The sequence below is a fragment of the Engraulis encrasicolus genome, chromosome 16 (assembly GCF_034702125.1).
Source record: "Engraulis encrasicolus isolate BLACKSEA-1 chromosome 16, IST_EnEncr_1.0, whole genome shotgun sequence".
Taxonomy (NCBI): Eukaryota; Metazoa; Chordata; class Actinopteri; order Clupeiformes; family Engraulidae; genus Engraulis; species Engraulis encrasicolus.
Window position 1 is genome coordinate 53025472 of NC_085872.1, and position 20732 is coordinate 53046203.

At 45.9% G+C, this 20732-nt stretch overlaps 1 protein-coding gene across 4 annotated transcripts in view; it reads right to left on the reverse strand.

Moving 5' to 3' along the window:
- The window catches only part of kcnj9 (potassium inwardly rectifying channel subfamily J member 9), a 23209-nt gene extending 3276 nt beyond the window's left edge, over positions 1 to 19933 (reverse strand). For 2 of the 4 annotated variants that reach the window (XR_010038223.1, XM_063219812.1), the window contains exons 1-11: positions 19473 to 19933; positions 14246 to 14334; positions 12526 to 12780; positions 10995 to 11208; positions 9219 to 9325; positions 8287 to 8381; positions 7572 to 7764; positions 4244 to 4377; positions 2529 to 2592; positions 2249 to 2379; positions 604 to 704 (exon numbers count right to left, since the gene is read on the reverse strand). Coding sequence is in view for 3 of the 4 variants with exons in the window: in XM_063219812.1 (XP_063075882.1) it covers positions 604 to 704; positions 2249 to 2379; positions 2529 to 2592; positions 4244 to 4377; positions 7572 to 7764; positions 8287 to 8381; positions 9219 to 9325; positions 10995 to 11208; positions 12526 to 12780; positions 14246 to 14321 (1370 nt within the window). In the remaining variant the exon portion in view is untranslated. Of the gene's footprint in view, positions 1 to 603; positions 705 to 2248; positions 2380 to 2528; positions 2593 to 4243; positions 4378 to 7571; positions 7765 to 8286; positions 8382 to 9218; positions 9326 to 10994; positions 11209 to 12525; positions 12781 to 14245; positions 15334 to 19472 lie in introns of those variants that run through there. The other 2 variants (XM_063219814.1, XM_063219813.1) reach the window with 2 other exon arrangements.
- Between the last annotated feature and the right edge of the window lie 799 nt (positions 19934 to 20732).

Genomic DNA, 20732 nt, shown 5'->3' on the forward strand with positions numbered 1-20732 from the left:
GATAGATAGATAGATAGATAGATAGATAGAGAGATAGAGAGATAGAGAGATAGAGAGGTAGAGAGGTAGAGAGGAAGATAGGAAGATACGGTAGATAGATAGATAGATAGATAGATAGATAGATAGATAGATAGATAGATAGATAGATAGATAGATAGATAGATAGATAGATAGATAGATAGATAGGTAGGTAGATAGATAGATAGATAGATAGATAGATAGATAGATAGATAGGTAGATAGATAGATAGATAGATAGATAGATAGATAGATAGATAGATAGATAGATAGGTAGATAGGTAGATAGATAGATAGATAGATAGATAGGTAGATAGGTAGATAGATAGATAGATAGATAGATAGATAGATAGATAGGTAGATAGATAGATAGATAGATAGATAGATAGATAGATAGATAGACAGACAGACAGACAGACAGACAGACAGACAGACAGACAGACAGACAGGTAAGCAGGTAGGCAGGCAGGCAGGCATACAAAATATGGACGTCTGTGATCTTAGCATTTGTTGAACAGATTGAATGGAGAATGACAGACGCGTTTTATTGACAGACATATCAGCCAATGGGAGCATGGGAACTCACTTCTCTTCGTCCAATCGGCTGCTGATGGACCAATAAAGGTGGGCCTCCCGGCGGGCAGTGGCCAATGCCAGCTCGTGGGCGGAACAAGACGGGGTGTCCACCTATCACAATGCATTTAAACAAATTAGTAGGTAACCATTTGTAGTCTTTCATCCCATTGGAACCCATTATAAGAGATGTCTATTGAACTACAAAATTGGCCTCTTCAGGTAGCCTAGCGGGTAGTCTTTTCCCCTATTGAAATCCATTATAAGACGTGGCTACAGAACTATAAAAAAGGCCTCTTCAGCTAAGGCTAGCTCATAGGCAGAGCCAGACAGGTGACCACCTATCACAATGCACACAGTCAAAAAAAAAATATATGAACACAAGTGAAGTCAAACTTCTGCTCCTCACATTCGAGTCACTTGACATGTCACTGAGGAGAGAGGGGATTTCTGGCTCTTTGGCATGGCTCTTTCCTTGCAAAGAACCGTTACAAAACTGGTTCTTTCGAATCATTTTGAGTTACTTAACCAGTGTTAAGAAGATAGCTTTTTTGACCCCAACTCTAGGCCCTTTTGGCTAAACAACAACTGCTTGTCCCCCTTCTTCCAAAGACTGTTTTTGCAGACACTTGTGGTTTTTTCCCAGATTTAAATACTAACGGTGAAGGTCACATGCTTAAAACCAACACAACAAGTAGAGTGACTCCCCAGCTGTTCCGTTCCCATCGCTCACATCTAGGAGCCGTTCAAGAGAACTGGTTCCAACGTCACAACACTATCCCTGAGGTTCTACCAATGGGGTCATCCCTATGTTCCCCGGGTCCTATGTTCCCCAGGTCCTATGTTCCCCTCTACCGGGGAACCCTTTTTTCAAATCCTTGGTATAATATAACATTGTAGTTACTGCCAATTTGACAAAGCAGTATCTCTAGAACGGGACACCTTTTGGACCATAAAGTTTTGTCATAAGATAAAGCAATGTAAAGTAATGAAGACCATTTTTAGTCTAAATTCTATTATGACAGAATATGTAATTACTGCACTTTGCCATTGGAGGGCGGTATTGTTCCATAGGGATATTTTTGTTTTCTATTGTTTTGTTTTTGTCACAAAAATGTATATCAGAATGATGGCCATTACACGCTCAAGAAGGGCTCTGCAGTGACATCTCAACTCAGCGATGGGTTTGATATTAACTTATTTCTTTGCCAGCCACTGTGGCTAGTGGTTTTCCCAAGTCACTAGCCATTCAGCTATTTTACTAGATAAATTTTTTTCTTTATCATGATGCTCTACATCTAACCTCAGAATGTGAGTGAAGAAGAGTGCACATTTGTCAAATCAAACAAATAGAAACAGAGTAATTGCCCCTGGTGTATCAAATGTTGTATTTAAGAAAAAGCTCAAAGTGCAGAATATAGACTTTCTGATATATCATACCATAGAATAAGCCACCTGTCAACTGGCTGGTGACATTCAAATCATTACCAGCCACAACCAAGTTTTACCAGCATTTGGCCGGTTGGCAGGTGCCAGTGTCAAGCCCTGCAACTCAGCGATGGGTTTTGACTACTAACTGCTATGTTTATAAGACGACACTGTTGAGTTGCGTCTTGTGAGTCCAAATAAAGCGAAATCAAAAGTGATATTTTATTTACCTCGAAGCTGTGGTGGAAGGCGCCGTAGTCGACGTCGAAGAATCCCTCAGCCAATGACATGACGGGAGAGAAGCGATGACCCCACAGCACCTCCTCCGCCAGGTACGAACTCCGTGCTTGACACGTCATGCCTGCCAAACAAATGTTCAGAGGATTTGTAGTCTTTTCTCCCATTGAAACACATTATAAGATGTGACTACTGAGCTACAAAAATGACCTCTTCAGGTAGCCTAGCCATTGTAAGATACGACTATTGGACTACAAAAAATGTAGTTATTACCTGTAGCTTCGACCATACCCTCAAGGATGACCACGATCTCAAAGTCCTCTTTCTCCAGCTGAGCCTGTTTTGAAACAGTTTGACAACAGGTGTGAATTAGTTGTGAACAGTGGTATTTGGTGTGGGCAGCCGTGGCCTAATAGTTAGGGAGTTGGTCTTTCAATCTGGGGGTTGTACATTCGAATCCCACCTAACCTCTCCCTACACCTGCATCCATGGCTGAAGTGCCCTTGAGCAAGGCACCTAACCCCACATTGCTCCAGGGACTCTATCCAATACCCTGAAAAATAGTAAATGTAAGTCGCTCTGAATAGAAGCGTCAGCTAAATGAAATGTAATGTAATGTAATGGTATTTCATCCAAGCGGCGTCAAACCTAAGTGAAAAATGACCTCTTCGGTTATCCTTTTGTAGTCTTTCCTCGCATTGAAACCCATTTTTTTAACATGTGACTATTGACCAATGGCCTCTTCAGGTAGCCTAGTGTGTAGCCTTTTCTCACACTGAAACCCATAATAAGATGTGGCTATTGAACTACAATAATGGCCTCGTCAGGTAGCCTACAGTAGTGTGTAGTCTTTTCTCCCATTGAAACCCTTTATAAAGCATAGACGATGAACTACAACATGGCCTCTTCAATTAGCCATTTATAGTCTTGCCCCCCACTGAAACACATTATAAAGTGTGGCTATTGAACCTCAAAAAGGGCCTCTTCAGATAGCCTAGTTTGTAGTCTTTTTGTAGTCTTTTCTCCAACTGAAACCCATTGTAAGACATTGCTATTGAACTACAATAATGGCCTCGTCCAACTGAAACCCATTGTAAGACATTGCTATTGAACGAGCTAAGTGGTCTCCTCTCTCTCTAGGTCGTCCTCAGACGAGCCTTCCAAGATCGTTGCTTCCAATCATCCCGATTCTCCATACATCTTTTCAATTCACTGGTACTCTGGGTTCCTGCGTCCTTCTTGAGTATGTCCACATATGTTAGTGTGAGACGTCCTCTTGACCGGCACCCATGCGACGGTTCCCACAGCACCAGCTTGCTGGCTGGCAGTTCTTGGTGCCTTCGGCAGTGTCCTGCAAGTGTTATTCTCCTTACAGCAATCTTGGTATTCCCTCGTACAGGATTTCGTCGGTTACATGTGCACTATCGCTGATGTCAAGCACCGCACGCAGCATCCTGGTAATCTTCAGTAAATCATTTGTAGTCTTTTCTCCCATTGAAACTAATTATGAAATGCAACTATTGGACTACAAGCCCCACCTGGCTCATGCTCACTGCACGCAGCATCCTGGTAATCTTCAGTAAATAATTTGTAGTCTTTTCTCCCATTGAAACTCATTATGAAATGCAACTATTAAGACTACAAGCCCCACCTGGCTCATGCTCACCGCACAAAGCATCCTGGTAATGTTCAGTAAACCATTTGTAGTCTTTTCTCCCATTGAAACTCATTACGAAATGCAACTATTGGACTAAAAGCCCCACCTGGCTCATGCTCACCACACGCAGCATCCTGGCAATCTTCAGTAAATCATTTGTAGTCTTTTCTCCCATTGAAACTCATTATGAAATGCAACTATTGGACTACAAGCCCCACCTGGCTCATGCTCACCGCACACAGCATCCTGGTAATCTTCAGTAAATCATTTGTAGTCTTTTCGCCCATTGAAACTCATTATGAAATGCAACTATTAAGACTACAAGCCCCACCTGGCTCATGTCCCAGAAGGGCGAGCGGCAGTCGACCTCGTGGGCGATGACCAGCGGGGACACCAGGAAGAGGCGGTCGTCTCCCGTCTCGAAACCCACGCTGATATCCGTCTGGTCCAGGGGGATGAACTCACCTGGAGGGGGGGGAGAGAGAGAGGGATGAACTCACCTGGAGGGGGGGGAGAGAGAGAGAGAGAGGGAGAGAGAGAGAGTGATGAACTCGCCTGGAGGAGGGGGGAGGGGTAGAGAGAGAGGGGGAGAGAGAGAGAGAGAGAGGGATGAACTCACCTGGAGGGGGGGGGGGAGGGGAGAGAGAGAGAGAGAGAGAGAGAGAGAGAGAGGGATGAACTCACCTGGAGGGGGAAGAGGAGGGGAGAGAGAGAGGGATGAACTCACCGGGAGAGAGAGTGGGGGTAGGGGGAGAGAGAGAGACGGGGGGTAGGGAGAGAGAGAGAGTGAGGAGGGCGGGGGTGAGAGAGAGAGAGGGGGGGTAGAGAGGGATGAACTCACCAGGAGACAGAGAGAGAGGTGGGGGTGAGGGAGAGAGAGAGAGAGAGAGGGATGAACTCACCTGGAGGGGGGGGGGAGAGAGAGAGGGGGAGAGAGAGAGAGAGAGGGATGAACTCACCGGGAGACAGAGGGAGAGAGAGGGGGGGTAGGGAGAGAGAGAGAGGGGGGGTAGGGAGAGAGAGAGGGATGAACTCACCTGGAGGGGGGGGTGTGAGGGAGAGAGAGAGGGAGGGATGAACTCACCGGGAGAGAGGGGAGGAGGGGAGAGAGAGAGAGTGATGAACTCACCGGAAGACAGAGGGAGAGAGAGGGGGGGTAGGGAGAGAGAGAGGGAGAGAGAGAGAGAGAGAGAGCGAGAGGAAGAGAGAGAGAGGGGGAGTAATTAACCAGTGCTCTCCTCCATCCTTCTCCATGACTGTGGTACTCTGAGCATGGTATCGACCCGCCGCACTGCTCCCTTGGGGCGACATTGGGGACTGCCCCCTTGCATGGGTGAGGCATAAATGCAATTTCATAGTGTGCAGTGTGCACTTTTGTGCTGTGAAGTGCTGTGTCATAGAGTTCATATTCGGAGCAATTTCATAGGAAATGGGCAAATAGTACGATTTTGGCCACGAAAATGATTGAAAATGATTGAAACTGTTTAAATACTGTACAAATGGTAGTTATAGTACATATGCTGGAAAACAATTGTTATTACTGTTACTATTATTCACATTTACTGCATCTCATCATTCTCATGATGTGTGGATGGGGCTGATGAGGCGCTGTCTCCCCTGCCACTGTCTCCCCTGCCACTGTCTCCCCTGCCTCCCCTGCCACTGTCTCCCCTGCCACTGTCTCCACTGTCTCCCCTGTCTCCCCTGCCACTGTCTCCCCTGTCTCCCCTGCCTCCCCTGCCTCCCCTGCCTCCCCTGCCACTGTCTCCCCTGCCTCCCCTGCCACTGTCTCCCCTGTCTCCCCTGCCTCCCCTGTCTCCCCTGCCTCCCCTGTCTCCACTGTCTCCCCTGCCTCCCCTGTCTCCCCTGCCTCCCCTGTCTCCCCTGCCTCCCCTGCCACTGCCTCCCCTGCCTCCCCTGCCTCCACTGTCTCCACTGTCTCCACTGCCTCCACTGTCTCCACTGTCTCCCCTGCCTCCCCTGCCTCCCCTGCCTCCCCTGCCACTGTCTCCCCTGTCTCCCCTGCCTCCCCTGCCACTGTCTCCCCTGCCACTGTCTCCACTGTCTCCCCTGCCACTGTCTCCCCTGCCTCCCCTGCCTCCCCTGCCTCCCCTGCCACTGTCTCCCCTGTCTCCCCTGCCTCCCCTGCCTCCCCTGTCTCCCCTGCCTCCCCTGCCTCCCCTGCCTCCCCTGCCTCCACTGTCTCCCCTGCCTCCCCTGTCTCCACTGTCTCCCCTGCCACTGTCTCCCCTGCCTCCCCTGTCTCCCCTGTCTCCCCTGCCACTGCCTCCACTGCCACTGCCTCCCCTGTCTCCCCTGCCTCCCCTGCCACTGCCTCCCCTGTCTCCACTGTCTCCCCTGTCTCCCCTGCCACTGCCTCCCCTGTCTCCCCTGCCTCCCCTGCCACTGTCTCCCCTGTCTCCACTGTCTCCCCTGCCACTGTCTCCCCTGCCTCCACTGTCTCCCCTGCCACGGTCTCCACTGCCTCCACTGTCTCCCCTGTCTCCCCTGTCTCCCCTGCCACTGTCTCCCCTGTCTCCCCTGCCACTGTCTCCCCTGTCTCCACTGCCTCCCCTGTCTCCCCTGTCTCCACTGCCTCCCCTGCCTCCCCTGTCTCCCCTGCCTCCCCTGCCACTGTCTCCCCTGCCACTGTCTCCCCTGCCACTGTCTCCCCTGTCTCCCCTGTCTCCCCTGCCACTGTCTCCCCTGTCTCCACTGCCTCCCCTGTCTCCACTGTCTCCCCTGTCTCCCCTGCCACTGCCTCCCCTGTCTCCACTGCCTCCACTGCCTCCCCTGCCTCCACTGTCTCCCCTGTCTCCACTGTCTCCCCTGCCTCCCCTGTCTCCCCTGTCTCCCCTGTCTCCCCTGTCTCCCCTGCCACTGTCTCCCCTGCCTCCCCTGTCTCCCCTGTCTCCCCTGCCACTGTCTCCCCTGCCTCCACTGCCACTGCCTCCCCTGCCTCCCCTGCCACTGCCTCCCACTGTCTCCCCTGCCTCCACTGTCTCCCCTGCCTCCCCTGTCTCCCCTGCCTCCCCTGTCTCCACTGTCTCCCCTGTCTCCACTGTCTCCCCTGTCTCCCCTGTCTCCCCTGCCACTGTCTCCCCTGTCTCCCCTGTCTCCCCTGTCTCCCCTGTCTCCCCTGCCACTGTCTCCCCTGTCTCCCCTGTCTCCCCTGTCTCCCCTGCCACTGTCTCCCCTGTCTCCCCTGTCTCCCCTGTCTCCCCTGCCACTGTCTCCCCTGCCTCCCCTGCCTCCCCTGCCACTGCCTCCCCTGCCTCCACTGTCTCCCCTGCCACTGTCTCCCCTGCCTCCCCTGTCTCCCCTGGCTCCCCTGTCTCCCCTGCCACTGTCTCCCCTGCCACTGTCTCCCCTGCCTCCCCTGCCGTATCTGACCGCACGCCTGCTGTGGCGTGGTGTGTGTGTGTGTGTGTGTGTGTGTGTGTGTGTGTGTGTGTGTGTGTGTGTGTGTGTGTGTGTGTGTGTGTGTGTGTGTGTGTGCGTGTGCACTCTACGTAACTAATGCTAATGTACTTAACTTTTAAAGCTACTACAATATGGCCACTTCAGGTAGGCTAGAGTGTAGTTTTTTCTCCCATTGCAACTTATTATACTAAGACGTGGCTACTGAACAACAAAAATGATCGACGTTGGCACTTTACCTTCTTGCGTTTGTTTGGACTTGATGAGCTTGGCTCTCATGTTGGCGCCCACGATGTGTGAGCTGCGCAAGTCTCCGACGCGGAACATCAGGCAGAGTTTGTCGTCTCGAAGGGAGATGACAGCGTGGCGGGAGAAGACGAGCGTCTCGGCACGCTTATTGGGCTGAGAGATCTTGACAAACATGCAGCCCACCTGAAAACAGAACGGAGCGAGAGAGAGAGAGGAAAAAAGAACAGGGATTAGATTAGATTAAAGTGAGGTACCCCCCACATGGAGACACAGAGGTATTGCAGGGGACACACACACACACACACACACACACACACACACACACACACACACACACACACACACACATTCACTCAAAATAATCCTTAACACCATAGACTATTTGGGCTTAAATACACTTTTGAGTTTTGATAAACGTTTTAAATATAATAAAATAAACATAAATGTACAAAATAAAATGTATTAAGTGAAATGTATTTATGCCAATTTCTATTTTCATAACCGTTACGCTGAGTGGTGCAGACAAATACTTATCTTTCGTCTGAAGGGGGAAATGACAAAAAGAGTTTGAAAAAAACTGGATTCTTATAATGGCTTTCAATGGGAGAAAGGAATGCACACCAGGCTACCTGAAGAGGCCATATTTGTAGTTCAATTCTTGTGTCTTACAATGGGTTTCAATGGGAGAAAAGACTACATACTCACCATGAAAGCGTTGACCATGGAGCCCAGAATAGCCTGAAGCAGCAGCAGCATGGTCCCAACAGGGCACTGGTCAGTTATCACGCGGTGGCCGTAACCTGAGGGGTGCAAACAGAGATCTCATTACTCAACATTTGTAGTCTTTTCTCCCATTGAAATCCATCATAAGATGTGGCTATTGACCTACAAAAATGGCTTCTACAGGTAGCCTAATATGTAGTCTTTTCTCCCATTGAAGCCCATTGTAAGACGTGGCTATTGAACTACAAAAAGTGTGTAATCAGTTCTTCAATTGAAACCCATTATAATTGTGCATTCTTTTGAAACTCGGATTATCGGAAACCTAGACCTCCGCCTCGGCAAAGTGCAAAAGAACGGGTACTCAACTCTGGGTTCCGAAACTCAAACTCGAGCACTCCGGTGTACTCCGAGTTCGTTTAACATTAGTGTTTTCAGACATTTGTATTGTTCCCAGCTGTTGCAATAGAATGCATTTACAGCGGTTGTCGGGAGAACAACCTCGGGTCTTCCGACAGCCAAGTTTCAAAAGAATTAACCTATTTGACGTGGCTATTGAACTTCAACAATGAACTCTTCAGGCAGCCTAGTGTGTAGTCTTTTCTCCCATTGAAACCCATTATGAGACGTGGCTATTGAACTACAAAAATGAACTCTGCAGGCAGCCTACATTACTGTACTTGTGGTCGCTGTCCACTGTGTGTGGTGCTGAAATCTGAAGTGAGCAGGGCAAAGACGACTCTTTTCTCTCTCTCTCTCTCTCTCTCTCTCTCTCTCTCTCTCTCTCTCTCTCTCTCTCTCTCTCTCTACAAAATGACCACCTAACAACAACCTCCATTGTTAGCCATTTGTAGTATTTTCTGTCATTGAAACCCATTATAAGACATGGCTATTGAACTACAAAAATGGCTCCTGACCTATGGTGGTCTCGGTCTCGATGGAGAAGAGGAAGGCTGAGATGAAGCCGTTGAGGTTGTTGACACACGGAGTCCACGTGACGTCCTCCAGGTGGTCCAGGTCGCCCCTGCAATTGCAGACACAAATTACATAGATAGGAAAATGTGTAGTCTTTTCTCCCATTGAAACCCATGATAAGATGTAGCTATCGAACTACACTTGGACTACAGCCAGTGCAGGTGTCACTGAACACCTAATGAGTCTTAATTGATACGTACAATTGTAACACAAACAAATTTTCAATGGTCCCCTGGTCAGTTAAGTTATTAAATAGTAGGTCTTAGGGTGTGTGTGTGTGTGTGTGTGTGTGTGTGTATGTGTATGTGTGTGTGTGTGTGTGTGTGTGTGTGTGTGTGTGTGTGTGTGTGTGTGTGTGTATGTGTATGTGCGGTAGGAGGTGGAGTCCTCTTTTTGTCTTTTATTGTTATGTGTCATATTTATTTGTTCTTTACTGTCAGTTAGTCAGCTGTCAGTATATGTTACATGTTTCCATGTTTAGTAGTATACATGTGTGTCACCTGCCTGTCTACTGTGCTGTGCTTTTGGTGTATATCACACTCTGTTAAACTTAGTACAATGGAATAATTATTACCACTTCAAAACCATCAATTGCGGCGGAAAAACTTGTGTGCTGTTGTGGGTGCCGCGGCTTGTCGCCAATTTTTAAATGAATTCGCAATGCATTCAGGGAAACCTGTCGAAGCCCTCCGTCGACGGAGTGTGGTGTTGGAAAATCTCTGCGCGGAGGGGTGGAAAGCCCTTCGCCGCACCCCTACCCATCTGTCTGAACGTGAATCAGGATGCCACTACGCCTACACATGGACGCGCAAAACCAAGGCAAAGGGGATCGGCGTAGGGCTAAAAGGTATAATGGGATTCACCCATAGTCAGTCAATAGCAGCGTCAGTACGCATTTCCCTTGCTCTACATACAATCTGATTTACATGCAAATTACAAACACCACATTTTACAACACATAACCCTTTCATACAGAGCATATGCTATGGCCTTACTGTAACAAGCCTTTTAGTCTGTTAGTTTTAAAAAGACACTTGGCAGTGTAATAGGACTGGTGTTAGGATGCAGTTAAAGGTGCACCGTGTAGGATGGTGGCCAGATTAGGTATTGCAACTATGCTGCTCATTGAAACTGTGCTGCCAAAAGTATTTTCATGAATATTAACTAGGTAACAATATATCAGTATGACCAAAGTACAGTATGTGTTGCAGGTACTTCTGGAAATTAAAAGATAAGAATACAAATTTTCTCAATATATGTAAAAAAAATGATGGTGGTGGTATGTATTCATGAAAAAGAAAAAAACATTTATACATGGACAGCATGGATCATGCAAATAAGCTACTAAAATATTACACAGTGCACCTTAAGTATTAACCCTAACCCATAACCCATAACCCTAACCCTAACCTTAACCCTAACCTTCACAATTTGATGGTGGTGGTAAGTATTTGTGAAAAAGGGAAACATGAATTCTGGAAATAAAGTACAAAAATTTTACACAATGCGTCTTTAACAAAACTAATACATTTAGGCTGTTGGAATGACAAAAAGCACACCAACAGAATTCTTCTGCTTGTTATTGTAGCGTAGAATTTACAGAACAGTCTGACATTTTAGTACACTCAGTCCATTTTTGTAGTCTTTTCTCCCATTGAAAGTCATTGTAAGACGTGACTATTGAACTACAAAAATGGCCTCAATTAAATTGAACGTACCTACAGTAGGCAATCAGGTACCAGATGGCCCCGAAGAACAGCCAGGTCACAGCGTAAGCCATGACGAACACGAATAGCGAACATCGCCAGTTCAGGTCGACTAAAGTCGTAAAGATGTCGGTCAAGTAGCGGTAGGTTCCGGTGTTACCGTGTTGCACGTTACAGCGGCCGTTTTTTTCCACGTAGCGTTGACGCTTACGCCGCTTGCTCCGACCTACAGGAAAAAAAAAACACACACACACACACACACACACACACAAAACAAAGCCAATTTAGCAAAGTTTATGAAACCAACAACTTGTGCGGATTCTAGCCATTTCCAACAACTCCACAAAGTTCCATCCAAATCCGTTCATTACTTTCTGAGTTTGCTGACAGACAAACAGACAAACCAACATGACGAAAAACATAACCACTTCAGGGGAGGTAAGTAAACAGCGTATGAATTAGTGATGCTGCTCACTGGTGTTTACCCCTCTCCGTCCCTGGAGACAATACAATAAAAAACAACATCATCATCCAACATAACATTCATCCCTTTTCCTGAGGAATAAAAGTAGTAGTAGTGATAATAGTAGTGGTAGTAGACTTGCTGGTCCTCTCCTATAGTAGTAGTAATAGTAGTAATGAAAGCCCATTGGGAAACTCAAAGTGAAAGCCCATTGGGAAACTCCAACTCCCATTGTCATTGTGACACAGCACTCCACAGCACACAAGTGAACACTGCACACTGCACACAACGAAATTGCATTTATGCCTCACCCGTTCAAGGGGGCAGCCCTCAGTGGCGCCCCATGGGGAGCAGTGCGGTGGGACGGTACCATGCTCAGGGTACCTCAGTCATGGAGGAGGATGGGGGAGAGCACTGGTTGATTACTCCCCCCACCAACCTGGCGGGTCGGGAGTCGAACCGGCAACCTCTGGGATGCAAGTCTGACGCCCTAACCGCTCACCCATGACTGCCCCTATAGTAGTAATATTAATAGTAATTAGTAATTAGCTGTGCTTGAAGTGTGGGGGGGGAGGGGGAAGACTCAGGGGATCCCAGTTCCCCTTCCTCATAATTTGCATCATCAGCGTTCCGGCAGAATTATCTCGTGCACCGCATTTTATAAATTCAAAACAAGTTTTTCAAAATGCGTGCAGGCAATAGGCCTACAAGAATTGGACTTGTACTGATTTGGTACTGATGAGACTGTTGGAAAATCAGGGTTCCTGTACTTCTTTTATTTTGGATGGTTAGGGTTTTTGAACCTGCTTTTTTCCACTTTAATCACTGAATATTAATAGTAATAGCAGTAATATAGTAGCAGCAGTATTCAATCCAAATAAAAGTAGTAGCAGTAGTTATAATATTAAACCTCACCCCATCCAAACTTCCTGGTCCTCTCCTGTAGTAGTAGTAGTAATAATATAGTAATATAGTAGTAGTAGTAGTAGTAGTAATATAGTAATATAGTAGTAGTAGTAATAGTATTAGTAATATTGGTAGTGATAATGTAGCAGTATATATAACAGTATTAAACCTCACCCCATCCAAACTTCCTGGTCCTCTCCTGCCCCGCCCCGTCATTCTTAGTCTTACGCCTCTGATTGGCCTGTGCCTCGCGGGCGGCCATCTTATCCTGGAAGGACTGGCTATGGTTGGTCGTTTTCTCCGAAGGGGGCGGGGACGCTGCTTTAGGAGGTGGGGCCTCGTCGAAGATGATGGGCGTGGCCATCTGCGACTGGGATTGGTCCACGTCGTCGTCTGGGGGAGGAGCTTCATCGTTGCCGTCGACGACATCTTGTTTGTCCAGCCATGGAGTTCAGAGTATTGACAAACGGAGGACAGGAAGTCAGTTGGAGACATGATTCACACACATTCAAGTAACACAGGACCACTACACAACAGGCAAAGATGAAGTAAAAAAAAAATTACATTGTCTACACTTTCTGAGTTCGATGCTTACTTCCTTATACTATTTTGGAACTATGTCAATGGAGATCTGAGTGTCAAAGGCTCAGTGAGCAGCCGTCTTTGGGTAAAAAAAATGGAAACACTGATGTCAATGGGATTAGCCCAACCCAAAATCCAAGTCAAAATATTAAAGTTCAAAGTTCAAAGTTCAAAGTAATTTATTTGCCATTTGTGCATAAACTATAGTCCAAGCACATAGGAACTCTTGTGCAGGCCCTCTGAGTCAATAAATAGAGTTAAATAGAAAAATAGGAAGACAAATTACATTCAAAAGTGATAAAAAATCAAAGAGATCAAAATAATAATAAAAAAGGTGGATCAAATGTTCTTTTTTGCCATCAGCCTCACTGTTGCTGGGAAGAAACTGTTGAAAAACCTTGCTTTTCTGGTAGGAATGCTGTCCGCTCTACTGTGTCTCAGTTTGTATGTGCACTTGTATGTTTGTATTACATTCTAAACACTGAATAACTCATTTGAATATTGGTCAAAAGATCCAGTTTTTTGAACGGCTCTTTGAAAGGAACAAGCCACTATGATCCGGATCCCGTCAAAGAGCTGTATATCCCATCTCTACTCCCAAATGTCCATTGCCTCATGGTGCATTCCAGTCCCAAATCAGACCTTGTAGATCGCACTTATCCAACCTCCTACTACGAAAAACGCTCTGGAACGCCAGTCGAAGTGAGAGCTCCAACTAGCGAGGTCGGGGTGACTCGCACTACTCCCACCTCAACAAATCGAAGTCGGATAATAATGGCGGCGTCCATGGAGCCGTTATTTGAAATGTCAATAAATAGTGAAACTCCATTTCTCTTTTGTGCAGCTGTTCCAAACACAGCAATTTTTTCTTACTTATTATTACATGATATTGTGTCAACATACATGTAACATATGACAGAGTAATAACTATTATGGCTTTTTTGGCTCATATCAAAACACCTCGCTAAAGTCAGCTAAAGCGGTTGCCATGGATGCAGAACTTCCACTTCAACTGTCAGGAACGGCAGCTGAAATATCCAGGTAGGATAAGTGTGATCTCCTACTAGGATGATTTGGGACTGGAATGCACCATCAGTCCACAGTCCAATGCAGGGGTGTCAAACATAAGGCTGAAGTGGTCATTTTTGTAGTTCAATAGCTATGCTTTATAATGGATTTCAATGGGTGAAAGGACCACATCCTAGACGTAGGCTACCTGAAGAAGCCATTTTTGTACTTCAATAGCCATGCTTTATAATTGGTTTCAAAGGGAGAAAAAAAACTACAAATATTGCCCCATGTTAACTCTTACCGTGGCTCTGGTCCAGAAGGGAGTCATCTGCCTTCTCGGTGACGGACACGCAGTGGGTGGAGTTCTCCAGCGCCATCTTTGGGGAGAGGCTAGACAGGTGAGAAGGGAATCATGGGAGTTGGAGTTTTTCCAGCCATTGAGGCAATGTTAAACAGTTAATTAAAAACTACAACATGGCTACAGTAGCGCCGCGTTTGCCTAACACATGAATAGGTGCGATCGAGTTCACATCAACGCATACATGTGCATGTAGACAGCAATGCACCCTGGATTGAAATGCTGCATGACGGTTAGATTTCCTGTCAAACTTCGAAATTTCGTCGATGTTGCGTTGATAAGGTGACATGTCACATGGTGTCAAACTATCGCGGGATGCATGCGACTGCAGTCAGATCTTGCAACCTCTGCAGTTGCTTATCCCCTTCAACGCTCGTCGGCCGACTGCCTCCGAGGTCACGCGCCCATGAACTGGTTGGTCAACAACTCACTCACGTGTGTATATGGGTCTTGTCTCACACCTCTACACAAGTTTGCGCAGGTCCCCACTTCAGCTCCTCCTCACTGCCTGTCCCCCCACTCCTCACACTCCTCAGACTCAAGCCCCTCCAGGTGATATGCATCGTGGGAGTTGGAGTTTTTCCAAGGTTCACTAAAAACTACAATATGGCTAACAGCAGTGGGTGGAGTTCTCAAGTGCCTTCCTGGTGAAGAATTTAAACAGGTATTAGCATTAGCATTTAGGTGGCGTGTCAGGTGGGGTCATAAAGGTGGAACGTTAGGCAAGAGGTGACACAACAATTTACGACAGCACTGGAAAACAACAAGTGCAGCCTCCCTTCTTCAGTCAATGCAAATCAATGGAGAACACGCCCATTTCAACTGTGTGAATATGAAGTGACACGTAATCAAGGACCAGATTTGAAATGTCAGGCTAAATATATGTTAAATATATGTTTTTCATATGAATTGCTAAAATAAATTTTAACAATCAGTTCACATTAATTAGGTAGATATTCAGCCACACATTTCAACTATTGTCCTTGTCTAGAGTGTAGATGGAAAATGTCCACATTATTAAGCCATTTATTCACAGAGGTGAGCCCCCTTGTCCATTCATTTACATTGGGGAGGTCTACCTATGGATAATTGCTGCCCGGTTTGCAGTGTAAGGGGGGGGGGGGTCACCTCTAGTTAGGGCTGTCACAATATTCAATAAGTCAATATATCGTACAGTTTTTACAAGCATGATAACTTTTTTGCCACAATAAGTTATTGCATGCTTCTTTGTTTTCCTCGTCACTCTCTCTTTGACTGAATATCGATTAGGCACATTTCACTCAGCGCAATGATGCTTAAACGTTGGTGTACTTTTAATTTTCAGTCTGTCTACCTTGTCTATCTAGCACCCCCTGCTGCGACACTTTCAAAATTAGAAAAGGGTGTATTTGCATTTCTATCCCATTGTCATTATATATTTTTTTAAATGACCGAGAAGACAATATTATTGTTTATCACAGTAATTTCTTGGCCAATTTATCGTCCAGCAAAATTTGTTATCGTGACAGGCCTACCGCTAGTCTAACTGGGCGAACACACGGGTGGCGACAAGATTAATCGACAGAGAATCTCTGGACCGTGCAGCAAGAGCGATGCAAGCGATAGAAGAGACAGAGTATGGCCGTTAAAAGCAGAAGGAAAGCATTCCAACATTCCCATTGGCTGTGGCGGCTATCGCCAAACTGCATCATAGCTAATTTGCATAATGTTCGCTCAAGTCGCTAGTTGTTCTACCTCTACATCTTGTTGAAGGAGAGGATTGTGCAAATCCCAGGGAAAGGTGCAGGACGAAGGGCAACTGTAGTTTTCAGAATGAGAAGTCTGCACACTTAGAATCCTTTTTGTACATTTTATTTTTTCATGGCAGATTCATCAAAAAGGATTCTAAGTGTGCGGACTTCTCACTCTGAAAACTACCTCTATATCTTCCCAAACACCACAGATCTGGCCTTGAGACTCATGACTTGGACTCCAGTCAGACTTAAATAATAATAATAATAATAATAATAATAATAATAATAATAATAATAATAATAATAATTGATGACTTGAGACTTGACTTGGCAATATAAGGAATGACTTGTGACTTAGTGATCCCAGATCTTCCTAACTTTATTATTTCTCTATAACAACTTATTTCAACTTTTAAGTCAAATTATCTCTAACATAACTCAAGAACCAAACACCATATTTTCAGGTGTTGTTCATGACATAGCAGGCTGGGTTTGGGAAAGATATTGGGCGGACGGGCCACAAAGTGTCTGATTTAATTTCACATTAAAATGACCCATTTTGTAGCACAATATCACAACGTATACAGTGGACTCAAAGTGCTTTCAAATACACATACACGTTCCCACCTTCACAAGCCATGTCTGGAGACTGTCAGTTGTGTGGGTTTATGTGAAAAATTGCTCTCTCACAAGTCAAGTCGGTTTTATCGTCAATTTCTCTCTCTCTCTCTCTCTCTCTCTCTCTCACACACACACACACACACACACACACACACACACACACACACACACACACACACACACACATTATTATTTGTTTATTTGGACCACAGCCCATTAAATAGATACACTGATCCAATTCAAGGGTCTGAACCTTTTTTCATTTGAGGGGCCGCTTCAAATGTTATTAAGTCCTCTAAGGGCCGTACTATGTATGAACACCAACCAGGATTTCCCCCTTGCACTTAACCTTTAAGAGCGTACCGTCACACCGGTGTGACGGGAATGTTCGGGCAGTGAAAGTTCTATAGAATTCTGGGCGTCATTCAATACAATATGGAATTGTAGAATCTTGCATTGTTATAGAACGCATTCTTTTTATAAAATGCTCAAAAACCCACAGTCTTAAAGGTTAAGGCCTATATTGAAGGAGGACACCTTAACAACAGACCCCACCTTCTCTAGGTGCCCTGAAAACATAACAGGACAGTGAGACGGGAAATGAGTGTTGGAAGAGATCAGTCAGCTAAGGAGCTCGGGTCGGAATGAAACCATAATGGTGGAGTATAGAGGACGACATTTTTCAGGAATTCCCGTGGGTCCCGTGGGTCCCGCGGGATTCCCGCGGGATGGGAGTCAAAATTTTTAAGATGAACGGGAGCGGGCAGGAGCGGGAATAAAGATGAATGGGAGCGGGCAGGAGCGGGAATGAAAATGAATGAGAGCGGGAATGCTCGCTTATTTTTTCATTTAAAAAGCCTATGAAACGGGAGTGGCATTGATTTGGAGTGGGAGTGGGCAGGATTGGGAAACATTCTTTTCAGGAGTGGACGGGATGGGATTTGTTTCTTTTACTCCAGTCCGGGATGGGACGGGGTGGGATTTTTTTTTCTGGAACCGTGATGGGACGGGAGTGAATATCCACTCCTGTGTCATGCTCTAGTGGAGTATAATGGTGGAGTATAATGGTGGAGTATAATGGTGGAGTATAATGGTGGAGTATAATGGTGGAGTATAACCGCAGAGATACACCAGCGGCGACGCGATTCAAGCGACAGAGTGTAGCAGCAAGCGATACGAGAGATTGAGGAGACTAGAGTATGTCCGTACAGGCAGAAGGCAAAGCATTCAAGCATTCCCATTGGCTGTGGTCACTGACCTCTAAACAGTCATTGGCTGTTGCGGCTTGTCGCCGAACTGCGTCATAGAAAGTTGAAAAGATTTCAACTTCAAATTGTCGCGCTCGTCGCGCAAATCGCTCTAGTCTCCAGAATCGCTTTTGTCTCTCGACTCAATACAAAGTCAATTACTTCCGTCGCTCGACTCGCTCAGATCGCCGCTGGTGTATCTCTGCGGTAATGGTGGAGTATAATGGTGGAGTATAATGGTGGAGTATAATGGCATAAAGCATAATGGTGGAGCATCTTTGCTTGTTATTGGTTCAGTAGTTTGCTTCTTTTTAGTAGTTATCTTGTGTGGTAACACTATACTTGACGCCGGTGTCATAAGCAGTGTCATAATAGTGTCATGGCACAGTCATAGATAAGTCATAAAGATTATATCCATGTTATAAACATTTTATGACTGTTGGCCTTAAGTGACATTCGGTTATGGCGAATGTCACTTAAGGCCAACAGTCATAAAATGTTTATAACATGGATATAGTCTTTATGACACATACATGACTGTGCTATGACACTGTTATGACACTGTAATGACATGGCTATGACACCGGCGTCTAGTAAAGTGTTACCTTTTGTTTCAGTCCGAATAGTTGCAGAACAAGTTTGTGTGGGCCTACATGTCCAAGGCTCCCAAATACTGAAGCGGCTAGTCTGCATCGATAGCCTAATGGTGCATTCCAGACCCCATCCAAACTACTAGGAGATCACACTTCTCCTGCCTCAATATTTCAGATCCTCAATACCTCAAATCACACTTCTCCTACCTCAATATTTCAGATCCTCAATACCTCAAATCACACTTCTCCTACCTGGATATTTCAGAGCATGTGTCGTCGTAGGAGGTAAGAGAAGTGTTATCTCCACCTCGTCTGCATTGGATCTGGAATGCACCATATAGCTAAATAAAGGCCCACGGTGGCCAGTGAGTGACTGATATTTTAACATCTTTGAGTTAAAACACATGTCCATATAGCCTACAGATGAAAAAGATGAAAAAGAACATCCTATTCACACACACACACACACACACACACACACACACACACACACACACACACACACACACACACACACACACACACACACACACACACACACACACACACACACACACACACACACACTGCAGCTGTCCACGTCTGGGCCGCATCTGGGCCGCATCTGAGCCACATGTCTGGCTGTCGGGCCGAACAGACGTAGCCTATAGCGCCTGTCTTGAGGTTGGTGAAGAATAGTCTACCTTCAATTATTCATCAGCTCAATGTCATACGTAATATTTTTAGGTTGTCTGTGTTATAAACGACGCACCAGTTAGCCAAATAAATTATCAACAACCATTCTTTGCGCATAAATTAGCCATTAGATTATCAACCAAATGGTGTCTACCTATTACACGATAGACCGGACCAAACAGACAAGAGGAATGAATAGAAAAAAAGACTAGAGATGTTCTACATGGGATACATAATCTGTGATAAGGAAATTGGGATTAAATGAAGCTAATTTTGATTCACGTTGAGTCCATTCCCTTACCTGAGAATCAGAAGACGTGACAATCCCTCACAATCGTGAAGGAACAAAACTCGAACCACAACAGCGTTTGGTCTTCTTTAGCTGCTCTGGCGGATGGTCATCTTTCTTTCTTCCCTTTCCAACCGTGTGATCCACAATCTGGCAAAGACTGAAATAGATCTTAAAAAAAGAAAAGAAAAAAAACTGTTCCGTAGGATGTTGGGTTTGTTGATAGTCCTCTCCCTTCGTTGGGAAGCCTAAACTGCGTCTTTCCCGATTCACGGGGATAAATGTATCCCCAAAGAAACGGCGACAATTCCACAGCTGTTTCGCTGTGGCGTTATAACTGTCTTATAGCCTAATATCTTATTCCTTCTCCAGTCACCACCATGTTCCGTGAATCTTCTGCGTGCGTATTATGTGTGCTAGCCCAATAAAGATGGTGGCGTGTGTTGTATTGGTGGAGCCTCTAGGCTGCTCTCCCTCTGTCCGCCTCTTCAGAAAAGGCGATATGCTGCCAGCTGCATCAGAGACACCATCGGTGATTCACCTACCCAGTGGTGTGGCAACAGATTTTGTCCCCCCCTTTCCATTACGCACCCTCTTCAAGGTTGCCAAATGGGGCAGTTTCCCACCTGATTTGGGCTATTCAGGATATCCAGCTGCGTGTTGAAAGCGCGTTGGAAAGGGTCTTTAGTTAATTATATGTGGCTATAGGCTTAACCTAGAAGTTAGCTCAAATTGTGCCAGGTGTTTTTTTTCACTATTTTTGATGGGACTGGAAATCGGGCCCATTTGGCAACCGTTTGCCTCCTTTCACGATAAACCAGAACAAACAGAGGCAGGAGATCAAATGAGGCAACTCAATTAGGCTATCAAGGAAATTCCCAATATGTGCTACATAGGGAGGTGCATTTGGTGTAATTCGTTTCCAAATATTTGGTCTTCTATTTTTTGTGTGACCACTGAATGTAACGTCGACTTGCTTATGGTGTTACGTTATAATTCGCTGCGTATGACATACACATCGTTGAGGTTGTATTCAGAGGATATAGGGCCTACTTCACGCAAAGTAACCCAGCGACAACGCAACACATGTGCGTGTGTTTTTTTAATGGGCGTTACGTTCACAGCGTCTAGTTGCATTCAAATAGGTGACTACGTAAGGTAACTAACCCAAAGTAGCTCCGCAACCGTGCAGCAAAATAGCCCACGCGCTAAGAGACGCTAGTGGGAGTCAGAGAGGGAAGGGAGACAAAATCAGACGCATCACCGCGCGCT